Raw genomic sequence first — 18,096 nt, 5'->3', positions numbered from 1 at the left:
AATTGACTTCCCAGGCATTCCCAGTATTCTGGATAACAGTTAATTCCTTGCATTGATTGTTCTTATCTTTTCCAATCTTTTCCAATTTTTGTTTCTTCTTTTCTTTTTTATCGATTATTTAAACAATATTACTCTTGAACTTTCAAATTTTACTCAATTTTCTCTTCTTTTCACCCAATTTTGGGAAATCAATATAAATTGCAACAATTATTGTCTTATGTTCAACTTTGAAAGTTGAGACTTTTCAGTTTTTACCTTTTCTTTTCAACTTTTTCTTCCCTTCGAAATCGAAACTTGCAATAAATATTTGATTAAATGAAAGTGAATCAATTATTCGACAATTTATTTCGATATTTCAAGCATTGAGATGAAAGATGAGAAGATAATTTCAATTCTGTTGTGAATGCTCATCTTGATGAGTCTAACAGAAAAGTTGAAAAGCAAAAGAAAAGCATTTTAAAGTGAAAAAATGGAAAACTTGAGAATGAAATTTTTTTCCATTTTCTGCGCTCCAATAATTTATAACATTTCACATGAAAACATTTAATTGTGAAGTGAAACAATTAACTCAACTGAGCACAAGATGTTTCAAGTTGAAGCTTTAATCAAGATTATCTCATGTAGCATTGCATGATGGAAGCATTTATAAACAGTGAAAGAAAATGGTTAAACATGAAATGCAAAATGATATCCACAAGTCAATGGAAGTGAAAAAAAGATTTGAAATAAATTATTGTTCACAGAAGGATTGATGTCGTTAGCATTTTCCTTGATTCAGTTCATGGTTCATCAAGTTGTTTTATTTTGATATTATTACCTTTTCTTTTTTTATTATAGTTTAGGAAACGTTTTACTGTGTGATTTATGGTTTTACCTATTCATTGGTAGCAAAATGTTGTCCAATTTTTCACTAAACATTGCAATAACATTGGTTGAGGGAAGAAGGTGAGTTTTAAGGGAATCTTTTCCCAGTCTTTTTACTCTATTACTTTGTACTCTTCTAATCTATTCTAATTGTAGATTGATTATGGAGTTAATTTTGTTTTACTTTGATATTGACAATTTAAGGAGAACCCCGAGTTTGCTGCTCTTTAACAGGCTACAGTTAATGTCTTTTTGCACGTTCTTTGTCATTCCCTAAATAATAATAAACAACCTTGGGAGTGACAAGTTGCAGGGAAGAAGATAATCAAAATAAGTGATTCTCAGTAAATCAAGTAAACATTTTCTTTCTCATCATTCTTTATACAGGGTTCATCGAATAGATGGCAACATTGGAAAATCATGAAAAATTTAAAATTAAAATTTGAATCGCTTGTAGCCAAAGCGATCTGTCAACTTTGATTGCGATTTAACTCCATTTTCAGCTCGAGTTTTGAAATTCGAGTTTTGGATTTTAGGATTTTTCTATTTTCGATTAGATTGGCTGATTAAATTTGAAAAGTTAAACGATCCAAGTTTAGGTTTTGTGGTTAAAACAAGACCTTGACTTATTCGAGATCGGTCTTTGCCAGCTTCGAGATGAAATACGATTTATGTTTGGATTTTCAAGATTTTTGGTTTTAAAAGATTTTAATTGTCGATTAAATTGCTGCGATATTTGGAAGGTTGTGTCAAGAAAATGTCACTTCTTAACATTTTCGCACATTTTCTTATTTCATGTAATTTCTTTTCTGCTTTTTGACTGAATTGCTTTTTTATATGAATCTGAGGAACACAAAGAGACAGAGAATTCAGTAGTTCAAAAGTTCGTTTTTTGTTTGATTATGATTCTCGAATCGATCAATCTTGTGTTTTGAGTTTAGCTTGAGTTGGCTTATTTGGAGTGATTCAACTTCGATTGTAAATTAAAGTGTTAAAAATCTAGAAATCTGTTTGTATTTTGAATTTGGAATGGAAATTTTGAAAAAGAGTTTTCAAGTTCGAAGAAATGTAAAAATCGAAAAAGGCTAATCTGGCAAAAATTGAGTTGAATGTGAATTCTTAACGTGAACAGAATGTTGGCCCTCTCTGTAAATGTTATTACTGTTTGTTTGCTCATTTCACCCAAAACTGATCTTCTTCTTCCCTCTTCTTATCTTCTTTATTTGCTTACCTCAAAATGTTCAACTTAAAGTAAAAGTTCTAACCCAAGCTCAATTAAATTGATTATCATGATAATGTTACCTAACCTGTTAAAGACAACAAGAGCCACTCTTTGGTCAACCTTAATGGACCTTTTGTCACCATTTTTTGTCTTTCATCTACCAAACCAAAAGAATCAAAAGAAACCATTTTTTGCATATTTTCATCTTCTACTCATTCCACACCCAACTCAACCAATATCATGATCTTAGGAGAGTTCAGTTCCTTGCTGAGTCAAGATTAAAACTCAAAGTCAAGATGAATAATTGCCAATCATTAGATTGAATATTAATAGTTTCAATTAGCATTCACTGTCGACGTGAAGAGAAAATATTTCATGATAAAAATGGTTAATTTGATTAATTGCCTGTCGGTTGCTTAATAACTCGAGTTCGTCGAAACATGAAATTCTAAGAGTTGAAACATTCTCATTTTGTTTACACCTTGAAACAATTTATCAACTGAGAACTTTTTTATAACACAATTTGACTTGCATCAGTTTAGTATAAATATTGATAAAGTAAACGCTTTTGTCAACTTAGACTTTTATTAACATTGAACATGAAATGACCGAAAAGCCTGGCGGCAACAAGATTATCTTTCAATTTACTTTTTGTTTTTAAACTTTTCTTCTTGTTTGTTCGGATGAACATGGTAAAGATTGAACAGGAAAATTCATTTTTCTGTTGAAATGATATTAAAAAATGTTTCAAGAGCAAAAAAAATGATAAACCAGAAAAGGATGAAACTTTTTTTTCGCTGTTAATGTTTGAGATGAAACAGAAGAGAAAATGTTTGAAGAAGAAAAGAATGGAGAAAATCTGATTCAGGAAAATGTTCTGTTTTCAAGAACATTAACTTTGTAATGGAAATTCAGAGTGTCAATGATCATTGAAAACATTGATGAGTAAATTGATTTTGTTTTGTGCTAAGTTCAATCATTGATGTTGAACCAATTCTTGTCTCATTTTTGAAATGAAAAATGTATTTACTTTGGAAATGAATTTTTCCTCATATTTATTACTATTCAATGTTTACAGTTGAATTTGGACATTTCATGGAATCACTTTTTCCACAGTTGTTGGACAATCCTTTCAATTGGTGTTCATTCAATTGGCTTCTGTTGTTCAAGTAGACAATAGATTTGGATTAATCTCAAGTTTTAACGCTCAACATGATTGGATAATAATTTAAAGTAACTTTAAACCATTCAATTGTTGGAATGAAAATGGTCGAACCTTTTGAAACATTGAAATCGATATCATGATGAAACAACATCTGCACAAGAATCTGAAGCTTATCTTTTTCATGTCAAATAGTTTCATGTAAATCAGAGAATACTAGGTTTTCTGATTTCTATTGGAATTAATCGATAAGATATGTCTAGAATAACAATTATCGTGAATGAAAAGCGTTAATATCGACTTGTGATATGACGCACCTTTAAAATTTTAATCTTGTTTTCTGACTTTGGCTGAAAAAGGAAGATATTGAAAAGCAAATTTTCTTGATTGGCGTAAAATTCTGAATCAGAAAAGTTCAGTTGGAAAATTTGCGAATAGGCATTGCACACTCTCTGTTTGCTATGAGATGAGAGTTTCTACACTTGCTAATTTCTGATGTGAAGAATGCAAGTTTTGGATTCTTCCCTGTAATTGGCATCATCACTGATAAAGTAAAAAACAAGTCTTTCTTGGAGCCAATGGAGAGGCTCGGAGTTAAATTACGATTAACTTTACTTCCCTGTAAATATTAGTAGAAACTCTAAATTACAAGAGTATTATATTTTACTTTTCATCCCTGTTAATCAGAATTTTTTCAATACTCAGAAACAAATATAAAACTTATTAGCAACTTTGAGTTTTGGCAATCTCATCATTTTAAAAGGAAAATAGCCAAATCAGTTCAAGACTTAGATTAAAATGATATCAATCGAAAGCTTATGATAAGTGGAAAATTCCCGCCTAAAATCAGGTCGAAATTTTCATTCTCACATTCGAAAGTTATACAACAAATCCCTTAGGATTCCATGAAGACCACAAAAGAAATTTTCATGCTAATTCCTAAGTTATCATGCGTGTTGCTCTAAACCTGTGGATCATTGAGATGTCGCTCTTCGAAAGTTTTTCACAATGTAAACGAATCCTCAAAGTTATTTGAAGGCCAAATCAAAATTTTTGAGCCCACTTGCAATCATGAAATCATCAGATCATGAAAGGTCAAAAATAATGTTTTTTTTTGCAAAATTCATTCAAAATCTTTGAGATCATTTGAAGCACAATGAACTGTCATGAAATTGGTGATTTAACTAATCAAATTTCTGGGATTAATAGGATTCTGAAAAAATGTAAAGCTGAATTTGATTTTAATGCAACAATTTTCATGATTGGTGGCCATTAAGGCAACACTGAATGTGCCATTAAAAGTTGAAAAATCATATAAATTTAAACTTTGCTTCCCTTAAACTATCCAAGTCAATGCTCTTACATTACTTAAGGTTGCATTACAAAAAACGATTATCCATTATTTGATGAAATAATTTTCATATTTTAATAAACTTTAATGATTGGAGCTGCAAGAAGCCTCACAAAAGTTAATGTCTACTAATGCTTCTGATAACAAATGGCTACCTGTCAAGCTGATGAAAAACAGGTGAATTCACTGACAAGGTGAATGTTGAAAAGAAAAGGTGAAATGATAGAATCACAAGGATTTATCAAGATAATCGTTTTATTTAAATTTTTCCTTCTTCTCATTCCATAACTTTATGAACCTTGAATATGCAATATCAGCTAATAAGAAACACGATTCAACATGAAACATTTTCATCATTTATTTTGATTAAATATTTTCCGAAAACAATCAGTTTAAATGATGATAAACCATCATTTAAAGGTTGCCATAAAAAGCATGAAAAACTTTATCCAAAAGTTGAACCAAGATTTGACCATAAAATTGAAATGATGAAGTCGTTCAACTTACAGTTAACTAAATTAATGGACAATTAATAAATTGTCTTTAATTGAATGTTGGGTAAGAAGGGAAACAATGAAGGCAAAACAACAGAATTAAGTTAATTATCTTTATCTGATAAAATGTTAATCAATTGCAAGTTGACAATGGTTTTCAGTTGTAAAGTGAAAATGTTAATCTTGCTTCTTCTGTTCACTCCCTGATGATCAACCATGAATACAATGAGTTTCAAAAGAGATAACAATATTATCATTTATAATCATGATAATAAACACTTGGAAAGACTTCATGAATTGAACAAAAAAGGGTTGATTAAAAGACAATTAAAATACAAGTCTAATTGAAAAGATGATAATCGCCAGGAAAAAGCTTTCATTCAATATCCGAAGATGGAAACGAAAGATAAAAATAGAGAAACGAGTTTTTTCCAAACGAAATTTCGAATCAAAATACGAATATATTTCAAGGTCTCAAGAACTTTCAGTCTTTGGTCATTGCAATGATAAATTCAATGGTCACGACTTTGGAATTTCAGAATTTTCGATTTTAAAAAAAAGAAATTCCCTTTTCGATTTCATCTCAAGTAAACTTTTCCACCTGATTTCAGACTCGAAGTATTATCTTATCTTTTCCAGTTTGTCTATTAATTGTTTTTAAAATTCAGGTTTTCTAAGCGATCATTGATTTAGAATTTTCGACTTTTGATTTTTTCGAGTCTTTAGGTTAAGTTAGGTTAAGTTAAGTTAAGTTGAGATTCGAGTTTGAGATATTTACTGAAGTTCATGCTTGTTCAGGTTGAAAATTTTTTAACAAAAAAATGGATATTCGAAAAACTGGAATCTTTGGGTTTTTTGTTTCTTGCGAGTTTTGGTTCGAACTTCATTTATGGTTCGATATAAAAGTTTTTTGCTTTTGTGTTCTTTTCTTGACTTTTGTTAACCTTTATTTTGGGTTGCAATTTGTGTGATAAATTAATTAACTTCAATTGATTAATTGGACAAAAGTTGATTGTGTTGTTCATTTTGATGAACAAGAGATGAACATGAGATTCATTTTCAACTGATAATGATAGTTTCACAGCGAAGTAAAGAAATGAAAGTGAAATGGAAGAGAGGAAAAAATTGTAAACTCAAATCACGTTCAGTTTAACGGGCAACAATTTGATAATGAAAACCTTTTCTGGTTCCAAGATTTTCATTTTACCATGGTTATGGTTGTTGAAACTTATGAAACAATTTTCATGTTCACAAGTTGAAGAATTCTGGAAAAGAAAGAAAGGTAATTCAGGAGGAAAAACATTTTTCTTTTCAACAATAATTTCTTTTCTCTGTTTTTTTGGGTGAAAAAAATTTTGACCCAAAAGTTTTGATTGTGTTGTGAAAAAACGATGTAATTATCTGAACACCAGAATGGGATAATTATTCAATGTTTTGTTTTCAACATTTTTCTTCTTCTCAAAAATCGATTTCATATTTTTGCAGGAAACTGTTTTTTTTCGAATATCATATTCATGATTCCATTGAATGATTCAAAGGAAGATTGTTTCACTGAATTATTAATCTCAATGATAGTTGGTAAAGTTAGTGACCTGACAATTGTATCGATTTAGGTTTCAACTGGGCTGGAATGGTGATGAGCATGGAAGACTTTAATTTTGCTAATTGTTCTGATTTGCCTTTTATAATTGTTTAATTTACAGACTTTCACTGTTTCTGGTGTGAAAATTTTCGTCAAAAAATATTCTGGTTTTTAAGATTCAGAGCTTTTCTTTCATTTTTGATTCTATTAGAGTTGTTGAATTATTCAGTGTAAAGAGATACAAGAATAAAATTATTCTGTTCTCCTTTTTTTGAACCTGTTTTTTGACTTGCCATAGAGTTGAATTTAAATTGAATTGCTGTTGGAGGAAGACAAGTAGAATTAGTTTTACGCCGTTTGCTTGATTAGTTGATTAGAGAGAGGCAAGTAAATTGTATATGTTAACCGGAATCATTGGAAAGTACAACATTAGTAAAGAGTAAATTAGAGTTGGTTGTTTTTTGGACTGGCTCTGGGTTTGGGTTAATTGAATGGTCAATTCTTACCCTGATAACCTCTGGACAAGCATAATGTGGTGATCCGCAAGAGGTTTCGAGCATACTTCCTTCAATTTGAAGGGAAGCCATTCCAAAATCAGCAATTCGTATATTATTTTTCTCATCCAACAATAAATTTTCAGGTTTTAAGTCACGATGGCTGGTTAAAACAATGTATAGAGACACAGAGGTTAGATTGGTAAATGATTTTTACATTTTGGGTTTTGGGTAAGGATAAGATGTTGGTATTAGGTTAATTTGGATGATGATTTAGGATTATTAGTAGGGTTTGGGTGATTAGGGATAATTAAGGGTTTTGTTTTTTTTGCTAGCTACTTACCATATAGAATGACTGTGGCAAAAATCAAGAGCAGAAATAATTTGACGGAAAAATCTTCGAGCCTCTTTGGGTGTAAGGCGACCTTTTTTAACAAGATAATCAAAAAGCTCTCCACCAGATACATGTTCCAATATAAGATACCTTGATTCCATGTGATATTAGTGATTAAAAAAGAGAAAAAAAGAAATAAAAAGAGTTAATTAGTTGGTTAAAAGAAGTAAACAAAATGGTAGAAACCAAAGAAGTGTGATGATTGAGATTGGCAATGGAAGACACTTTGCCTTGAAGACCTTTGTAATTACGGTAAATTTGCCATTAGTGATTAAATAAGAAAAAATATAATTAATAGATGTTGTATTAATTGTAGTTTATGATTATGTTGATCAGTTACAATAGATAACAATTTGTTAATAGAATTAGAAATAAATTTTAAAATGGATTAAATTTCTTGAAGTCACAGACATAATTAGAAGATTTTCCCTAACCCTTTGTTTGCATAATCGCGCCCCTTTTGTTGAAGTGTGAAATTAATGAAAGCATTTATTTTCATGTTTACTCATCTATTACACTCGTCTTGATAATAATTAATTTTCTACTTATGTTTAATTTGATTCTGATTATCATGGTATTCACCAACTATCAGGGTATTCAAAGGTGTGGTATTTCTGGTTGAAATAAATCTAGATACTTCTGTTCGTTTTATATCTTCTGGTACAATCTTTGTTATGTAATGGATACTGGAAAGCGATCTTTTGGTTGCAGTTTACTGTTCAATGGATTTGGTTTTTGATTCATTTTTTTTCTTATTCATGTAAGTTATAATTGTAATTAAATGTGATTAACTAGTGAAACTAATTTTACATCTACAACATGTGAGTTGAACATCTTAAGGATTCTGAATTGGCTAATTGGATGGAGTAACAAGCTTCATTATTTGGAACCAATGGAAGTATCAAAGTGATTAATTGATGTTTGTTTGTGCCATAAATTATTTTCTTGGATCATCTACACTGGCAAATACTCTTTCCTCTTGAATTACACTGGCTAATGTTGAATCAGGAATTACTTGGTCTTTCCAAAATTTGTCTCATCCATTGATGAGTCAAACTCTGTCAGCTGATGTAATCTTACCGATTTACCAGTTTTATGACTTGATTTCCTATTTTGATATAAAATATTTGGCTTGACTATCAATTTCCATCTTAACGATAAGTTGAACTCTTATTTGACCATAATATTGTTACTAATTTCTGGATACCCAAGTAGCCTTTCACCCAACTCTCTTAAATTCCTGTTCAATCTTATCTACACCTCGCAAGATTTGGGAACTTGAGTTGGCCAGTCAAAATCTATTTATAGCTTCTATCAAGTAATCTGACTCTCTGAATGGGTTAATTCTCAAGAGTTTCTTCAATTTCTTGCCCTGATTAATGTAATGTTTTTATCTTACATTCAACCGTTAAGTAAGTATTAAAAACTCAGAATATTAAAAACCAAGAATCAGATATTCTTTATTCATTTCTGAAAATAATTCTTTCTCTTCTTTTTTTCTAGGGTTGGTTAAATATCTATCTCAATAAGCTGCTCGTGAATAAATATGCTAATCGAATGAAATGTCTATTGAAAAGTTCAAAGGGTTAAAGGTTTGTTTTGATGATCATTTGTTTTGAAACTCACATTTCCTTTTCCATTCTTTTCAGTACAAGCATGCAGCATTGCTTTCTGTGTGGTTAACATGTCGTATTTCATCATTAATCTTGGTCAAGTTAATGATAGAAAATTGAATGGCAATAAACGGATAAACCTGAACGCTCACATACACGCACACCAAAACCAACAAAAAGATAAAGCAAAAGAGTCAAATCAATCAAAGTAAAGTCCAACCAAAGTAAAATGAGGTACAAAATCCAGGGGACAAGCAAAGACAAGCAAAAAGGCAATCAGTTAAAATAATGTTTCTATCATTGTCTAACTAAAGTCAAGACATAAATGTATACACATGGATAGGAAAGTAAACAAAACTGTGATAACTGTCAACAAATCTTGAATGAACTGTAAGAATTAATTTACAGTTAATATTGAAATGTTGAAACTCTTCAACAACGTCATCCTCGCTATCAATCATGAAGGAGCAAAAGTAAACACAGCCAATAATAATAATAATGGTTACAACAAGAAAAAAAAGACATTCAACTCTGACTGCAAAAAAATATACAAGTCAACATACAATGGAGGAGAAAATTTTTATTAAATCGTCTCAACAGATTAAATGAGATTTACCCATTTTGAATAAATACATTTGGTAAACATTTGGATTCACCAAATTTGATTTCATATTGAACCTGCTGATTATGTGTACATTCAACTCAAACATGGGAAATGTATTTTTCACCATTATTTTTGACCATGATTGGCTTTAGTTGACTCTCATCTTTTACCCATTTAACCTCTAATATCCGGTAATCACGCTATCGAATGACTTTAATAATGTTTGGTAAATAGCTTCAACACAATCTAAATACACATTACCTTAAGTTGGTTAAAATCTTTCTCATGAAAATAGCTGAAAATAATGAACAAGGAAATGAGAATGAAAATAAAGATAAAGGCATAATATGAAATCAAGGCAAGGAACAACAAAAAACATTGCAAAGACTCCCAAAGTAATCAGTAATGGACAAATTTTTGGAGGTTTTACCTGATGTACCGAAACAAGGGCCAACAGCGTTTAATCATTCAATTAAACGCAAGATTATCTTAATCTATTGATTTATTGTGGAAACAGTTATTATCGTTAAGTTTTCTATCACCATTAACTTGATTATAATCACAATGTATAAACATATTGATATTGATTTACTTCATTTTTTGCTAAATTATTGTTTTTTCTTCTTCTTTAGGTTATTTTCCCTGTTATAATAATAACTTACAAATATTTTTTGTTTTCATAAACATCATATAAACCAAGAACATGAGGATGCTCAATTAGTTTCATTATTGCAATTTCACGTTCAACCTGGAAAGAGAAGGAAACAAAAAGGAAAATGATTAGCAATTCAATTTCAACAATTTACTGTTAAATTTAACGATTTGGCTCAGCGAAACACCAATCAGTGATGGATAACCAAGCAAAGATTGAACAAAGACCAAACATCAAAAACATTAACATTCAGATGTATTGATTAATTTAATTTGGCAACATTAATCGTGTTCGATGGCATTCAGAGAAATGTTTCGTTAAACTTCAAGTTAACCTCATGGAATTGATAAATCACTACTTATTTAATGAACATGATTCAAGTCAACTTGTCATTCCCATGATGGACATCCAACAATAGATTTGACGATTTGTAATGATTAAGATGATGAATATAAATGATTCAGAGATTGCGTGACTCCAACTTGCTGAACAGTGTTCAAATCTTTCATCGACTTGGATAATTCTTAATTGTCAGAGAACTCGATTGGCAATGATAACTGAAGCAGCAGAAACAAGAGGCTCAAGTAAATACCAATTGTGGATAAAATGAAAAGTTGAATGAACTAACGTTAACCTGAACAAGCCAAACAAACCCAAGACTAACAATGGTAATTGGAAAATTTGAACACAATCAATTTTTATTGAAAAGGCGCAAAATCGCAATGAAACATTCCTGTAAAAATCAAGAATAATCAGGCCAATTAAAGGTTGATCAATTTCGAGGATTATTTAGTCTTGGATTGCAACCAGTTCACATTGTGATAATTGAAAACAGCTCTTGATCTCAATTTTGCGAAATTTAATAGAGTCAATAATAATGTTGATTTAAATATCAAACAACATTGAAGAGCTTTTTATTTAATCAATTGAAATTTATGTAAAGCAACCCTTCAACGTTGATCAACTATTCACTTGCTATTAGAGATGCTTGAGAAGTCTTGAAAAAAAATCAACACAAGTTGAGTGAAATCATATTATTTATCAAATTTTAATAAAATGTCATCTTCTCGCGATTGTTTTGCTTCACTTGGAAATGTTTTTCATAATGAATCTTGATTTTTCAATGTGAAAAGTAAATTAAATTTGAAATGAAATTGTAATGAAATAAGGCAAATTTTCGTTAATATCTCATTATTATAGATACATTATTAATAGAAGTGAATGTTTGTAGAGTTGATTGTAAATTGGATTCAAGTTGGCTGTTGAAATGAAAATAATGAAGCATGTTGATCTTTGATCTAATGATGATTGACACTGTTGGACAAAATAATTATCAAGTGGTCAACAAGGTTGATGAATCAATTTACACTGACATCTACTTTTAAGGCCTAATGTTGTTCATTGGCTATTCAATGTTATTAATAATGAAAAGGAATGAAATATAATGGTGAAGAAGAAAATAGACAGAAAAAAGGAGAAAGATGACAAAATTCAGTGGACATGAGTATTGAAAGATTTAATATTCAGAGTTAACATGGGAAACTGGTTTGAGTTACAACGGGATGGTGTTCATGTAAAGGGTTGCAGGTTTTACTGTCTGTTCATGTTGAAGGACGTTTACAATGAGATTGCTTATAAGATGGATGAAAAGATGAGAAATGATGATGAAATTGGGTGAGAAACTGTAAGATCTAGATAATGTTGAAACTAAGTTACTTGATTCGTTTCGTCAACGATCGATAGAATCGATTGGCAAAATAACAACGGAATAGATGAAGAGAAGAAGAAGAAGGAAAAAGAAGAAGATGAGAATTATTTTGACGGATTCCTAAAACTGGTTAACAGGCAAAAATAAAGAAATAAGAAGATAACTGAATGTTGTTACGTCTTTCAGGGTAAATATGGACCTTTTTATATTATCTTTCATTCCCCTTCAATCTAATAAATCTTGATCATATCAATTCCCAACTGGATGACGTTTCTTTCCTCTTCATCATTGCTAATGTTCATCAAATTTTTCTTCTCCATTCAGTAAATACATTTTAATCTTTCCTTGTTTGTTTGTTTTCATCGGCCAACATCATCGATATTTCAATTTTGAAGGGTTCAAAATTTCATCGACACTTTATTCAATCAATTGTTAATAAATGGTAATAATAGTTCTTGGAGGTTGAAGTAAAAGTGTTAACAGATTGTTTGGGTTTTGGGTTTTTGCTTTACTGTTTTTTGCCAACATTTAGGTTTCTTGTTTTGGATGTTTTGGGTTTTTGTTTTTACTTCACTTTTATTGGGTTTTTTCTGGTTATTAGGATAAATTAATAATCATTATGGAGATGGACTTACCTTTTGTAAAACTGATTCTGAGAGTTTTTCACGATTGATTATTTTAACAGCAACTTTTTTACCGGTAACACAGTGAACACCAAGTTTAACCAAACCTATTATCAGGTCAAGTTATTGGGTTAGTCTGGTAATCAGCTTCATTAGATAGATGGTTAGGTTAACTTACCTGTTTGACCTTTACCCAGAGTCTTTTCAAGTCTGTAAGGTCCAACATATTGGTAATGGTGAAGATCTCTCTCCTCTCGAGCATTGGTTTCTCGTGTTGAGGACATATTACTTGCACTTGATTAACACATGTACGTTATATGTTGATTAAAATGGATTAATGAGTGATGCTTAGTAAACCTAATGACACTTAATTTTGACGATTTCGGGCTGATTTTTTTGGAGGCAATTGGAACAATATGAACTTAACTATTATGGAAGAAAAATACTTATTTTGTTTGCTGTTTGGTTACGCTTTGCTTTGGTTTGGCTGATTAAAAAGATTAACCAATCGATTTGATTGATGGTTTGTTAGGAAAAATAATGATGACAAGAAAATGATGCTGGTCCTGATGATTGTAAACAAATAAGAATCACGGATTAACCAGTTTTTCCTTGAGATGAGGATGGCAATGAAAAAATGCTTTACTCCTGGTTAGTGTTGAAACATTCACCATAATCAATTATTTTCTGGTTAACCTTTTTTTCTTACTCTGACTTTGGCTGCTTGGCTGACAATTGTGTTATTATGGTTAACAAAATGAAATTATATCAAGCGTTAGGATGGGAGACACTTGATAATTTAAAGATAACCTAATAATTGTCATTCACTGATTGTTGTCCTTTTCCCTTTCAATTGGTCTTGTTATTGTTGTTGTTCACGTTGACTCCTTTTTGGTGATACCTTTTCAGGTTAGATGACATTTTTTATTTTCTGGTCACAACAAGATGTTTCCCATGGATTAAACCGATTCTTATTCCTTAGGCTTAACTCTAAACACTTGACACCAACATTATGGAAACTGGTTAACACTGGTGTTGAAGGGTTTGGTTAAAAGTGAACACAATTGTATGGCTTGTTTCATATTGATGTTGGTAAACAACACTGTTAATACACTTTTAAACAATCTGGTTTCTGTCTTTTCGGTTTGTCCTTTCAATGTCGATGGTGTGTTATGTTGATGGTTAAACTGTAAGGATAAGGTGTAAATAAAAAACAAAAAATAAAAGATGAAACTAAAATGAAAATGTTTCTTCCCTTCTTCTTGTCCTGCTAATAATAAATAAGAGATTGGAAGAAGGAGAAAAAGAAGAAAATGAGGAATACAAAACCGACCTTAAATATATATTCGAGGTCATCAATGAGCAGCATCCGTGTTCATTTGTTGGAAAACAAAATTCACCCAAATAATAATAATAATAGTAAAGATAATCTTTCCTTTGCTTCCCAGTCAAACTGGGAATGATCAATATTCTCATATAATCTACAGCTCAATAGATGGCGTTTCTTTACTGCTTGTTTACACTTTACTTTTTTTTATTTTTATCCGTTAATGTCTGAAACTTTATTCAATCAAATGGTTCTTTCAAATCGTTTATCTTTTTGTGTGTATCTTTTACAAAGATTAATGTATAAGATACTGCAGTAAAGAGGTACAGAGAACCTGAAGGGACAATGCCCACTGGAGGGCACCACAGAAAAATTTTGATCAAATTGAATGGGAAAACTATTTTTAATTTTTTTACAAAAAAATGAAAGATTAAAATTAAAGGTAAATCACAGTAAAAATGCGACAACTAGCGCTTGAGGTGGGCATTGTCCCTTACTAACATCAGTACCTCTCAATTGCTGTATCTTATGCTTTAATCTTTGATCTTTTACATCTTTTTCTAGTTAATTATCCAAGTAATCAGTTGTGTAATCCAGCTAATTTCAATTTAAACCTCAGCCAGTCTTGGATCAAGGAAGTCTTTTAACATCGATCTTATAATATTGGATTGTTGGATAATTATTATTGTAATACAGATGATTACAATTCCGTGTTATATAAACTCAATCTAACATTGTGGATATCATTATCACCAACCATGGTCATTAATTTTCATCAACAAGCCTTAGAATGGGTATAAAAATTGTAATTAAAAGAGCTTCAACCATTATCTCAAGACTAAGAATTGACCCGGCTTCAAATTGCTGTACTAACTGTTAATACAACTGTAACTGTTATTGCTGGTCTTTGTGCAGTTTTAGTTTAAGTGTTGTCTATTTTTGAGTATCAATTCAAAGAAAATCTTTTAAAATATAATCCGTCATAAATTTAATCAATTAAAATCCTGGAGCTCGGAATGGTATCATTGAAAATTAGTTAACCAATAAAGTGGTTAGAAAGAAAGTGTTAACATGGCAAAAAATGAACTCTCAAGGAACAATGAAATTATGAGGCAATTAATTAGCAGAACTTGAGGCTTTTTACCAGCTATTATTATTGTAACAATTAATGAAAGGTTAAAACAAAAAGCAAATGTTACAGCTAAATTGATTCACCGATTTAACAGGTTGATTTACCAAATTTAGTTATAACCATGCACATCAGATGGCGTTACTTTTTCAATGGTGGTTTCGCTTTTAATTCAATTTAAATTAACAGAAAAATCTTTGATTTGTTTCGTGTTTAAAAACAATTGACACAAGATTGATTGAATAGTGAGCTTGAACAATGAGGAAAACAAAATAAGGAATTTGATTCAGTGCATTTCTACCTGATAAAAGTGGACGATCCATTGATAATGTTAAATTTAATCGATCTCTTTGATTGCTAAAACCAAAGAGTAATTATTACTCTTTGGCTAAAACACACTGTATTAATCTAAATTTCATTGTATCTTGTCCAACATAAACTTTAATATTTAGCTCTAAATGTTCAAATTCAAATTCTCACAATACTTCTTACCGTTAGAAAATCAGTTTTTATCACGTTCTTGAAAGATTTGACTCTACAGCTGTTAAGCTGTAAACTAACCTATTATTAATAGTTCAAATGCAAGTAAAAATGTTTCTTTTATTCACTATAGAAGCCTTTTTTTACAAAATTATTTCAACATTAAGCTTTAAATCAAATGAAAAGATGATATTTTTCATTGCTGATCTCAGATTTTTTTTCACTTTAACAAGATTCGCTTTAAACTGGCACGACAGTAAAGTGGTGAAAAATACCCAAAAGAGTTTTACTCTCAACAATACTATCTTGAAGCGATCATCATCACTCTCATCTCATGATTAACTTGAACAACAACAACAACGTAAGTACATTTCAATCTCTTAGCCAAGTTCATCCTTGAAAATTTACAATATTTACATTTAATTTAATAATGGTGAAAATAATGTTTGCAGATATCATATCAAACTGGTGACCCTTTACATGCCTCTTTTGCCCAATTAATCTTGTACAAGAACGGAATTCCAGAAACAAGCTGAAAGAATCTGGTCATACCTGTGTGAGTCTCAGCATGAACATGTGAAAGATAAGAATGGCTGGAAAGAAGCAACAGAAGAAGGAGCAGAAGATGAAGCAGAAGATGAAGCAGAAGATGAAGCAGAAGATGAAGCAAAAAAAGCCAAAAGGATGATTCAGAAGATACCCTCAAGGCCGTTGTAAAGTTTAAATGATGCTTTAAAATCAATGATTAAACCACTGAAAAAAGGTAAGTTTGAAAAAAGTGTTTGGTTAGAGTGCAAGGATACAACAAGTTGAGAGGAAAGAAAAATTATGACAAGTGAATTTATTAAACATTAACATATCTAATCCTAGCAGACTTTACTCACATTGAAACCATTTTGTTAAACATGATATTAATTCAAGCTAAATTTCATCCTCAGGTCAGGCCAAGACGTAATTGTCCATTTAGGCTGTACAATCAATCTTGATGCCCTTCCAATATGGCTAAACTCATGATTTATACCAGACTTGTGCTTAAGGCCAAACCGATTTACATGTACAAATGTTCACCCAATGGAGTTGACCTGACTCATGATCTCTCTGGAAATGGTCACTATAATGGTTGCGTCTAATGGACATTACAGCCAAGATGAAGACTAGACAGACCAAGATGACAAAGCCAAGGACCCAGTAAAGACATTTTCACCAAGCGATCCACACTTTTCTCAGGCCTTTGCCTTTTCTTTTCCCATTAACATTTGCTATTACCAAGTGTTACACAATTGCTGCTTGTTGCTGTTGATCAGCTAGCACAATTTATTAATTATTTCATCCCAAGTGGCTTGGTTGATAATAATGGAGAGCAAATTGAAAAACGATTAAGCCTCAATACAATTATAATAATGATGTTTTTTGCTTGAGTTGCAATGTAATGATGAAAAATGGAGGGAAGCAAGAAAACATGAAAATCATTTAACCTTTTCATTATAATTATTGAAAAGATTACATGTAAATTATCATTAGCATGGAGACACAAAATTATATTTTTATCAATACAAATGTTCATCATCTTTCCTTTATTAATAGCATTTGAAAATGGCTATAAAATTATCTTTTCTTTATTTTCATTCATCAATCGTTGGATATTGTTAATGTTCAAAGGGCTTATTAATTGTATATTTATTCAGTGTAAATTGAAGTTTACCTCAATTGAGTGACTGTGATTGGCGAATTATGTTAACCTTTTCAATTTACTGGTTCAAACGTAAAGGTTAGCTTAATTGTCAGTAAGGCATAGAGAAAAAAATGAAATAATCATTTGATTCAATCGACTGTAATGTTAACCATGTTTTTGTTTGTACCTTTGATTGTCTCTTAAATCATTTATTGTTCCAATTGATTTGCTCAGCAAATGATAGACTATGAACTTTATCCAATTTTTCATTTATCACCACTCATTGTGAATCTGTCTGTCCATTAATCGATGTAATCTATTAAGATTTTCAAATCTTTCAACCGCCATTTGTAGTCTGGTGCTGAAATTGCCAGTCAAACAACGCTTTTTCATATTCAATAATTTCTCAATTTTAGTGATAAATTGTCAATTATGTGTATATCAAGATGATAATTAGAAGCATTAGCTAGTAAACAATTTGGGAATATTGACCTTAAAGCCTAAGGGCGTTAAGAGCAGCGTGAAAGTGAAATTGTTATTGACAAAAAATGGCTAAATATCACCAAGGAAAAGGTTGACTATTAATAAAAATGGGATTCGGTTTAATAGTTGCGGGTAAATTGTTTGTCCGTGCTTTAAACATTTCTTATCAATTGTAAATTAAAATCATAATTGTTAAGGTAGAGTCAAGTGTTTGAATCAGCAAAAATGGTAACGTTTTTTTT

At 30.7% G+C, this 18,096-nt stretch overlaps 1 protein-coding gene and 2 long non-coding RNA genes across 4 annotated transcripts in view; 2 read left to right on the top strand and 1 right to left on the bottom strand.

Annotated features, from left to right (window-relative positions):
• Positions 1-13,545, bottom strand: part of sff (BRSK family serine/threonine-protein kinase sugar-free frosting) — a 41,746-nt gene extending 28,201 nt beyond the window's left edge. The window contains exons 1-5 of the mRNA XM_015933508.3: positions 12,942-13,545; positions 12,776-12,870; positions 10,443-10,528; positions 7,513-7,653; positions 7,182-7,332 (exon numbers count right to left, since the gene is read on the bottom strand). Coding sequence (XP_015788994.1) covers positions 7,182-7,332; positions 7,513-7,653; positions 10,443-10,528; positions 12,776-12,870; positions 12,942-13,047 — 579 coding nt within the window. The 5' untranslated portion in view covers positions 13,048-13,545. The remainder of the gene's footprint in view (positions 1-7,181; positions 7,333-7,512; positions 7,654-10,442; positions 10,529-12,775; positions 12,871-12,941) is intronic.
• LOC107365934 (uncharacterized) lies at positions 8,035-11,505 on the top strand. Of its 2 annotated transcripts, XR_016200272.1 has the most exons (5): positions 8,035-8,323; positions 8,404-8,975; positions 9,067-9,155; positions 9,213-10,346; positions 10,413-11,505. It is a non-coding gene; the product is annotated as an uncharacterized LOC107365934 (long non-coding RNA). The 2 variants fall into 2 exon arrangements; XR_001569517.3 differs by lacking the exon at positions 10,413-11,505 and having other exon boundaries at positions 8,077-8,323; positions 8,390-8,975; positions 9,213-9,821.
• A 1,863-nt stretch (positions 13,546-15,408) lies between the features above and the next one.
• Positions 15,409-17,410, top strand: LOC107365849 (uncharacterized). Its single transcript, XR_001569504.3, has 3 exons — positions 15,409-16,060; positions 16,152-16,462; positions 16,638-17,410. It is a non-coding gene; the product is annotated as an uncharacterized LOC107365849 (long non-coding RNA).
• The last annotated feature ends 686 nt before the right edge of the window (positions 17,411-18,096 follow it).

This window comes from Tetranychus urticae, chromosome 3, assembly GCF_039701765.1.
Source record: "Tetranychus urticae isolate SD_2017Ah chromosome 3, NJAU_TeUrti_SD_1.0, whole genome shotgun sequence".
NCBI lineage: Eukaryota > Metazoa > Arthropoda > Arachnida > Trombidiformes > Tetranychidae > Tetranychus > Tetranychus urticae.
The sequence above is the reverse complement of the archived record's forward strand: the minus strand, read 5'-3'. Positions and strand labels throughout refer to the sequence as shown.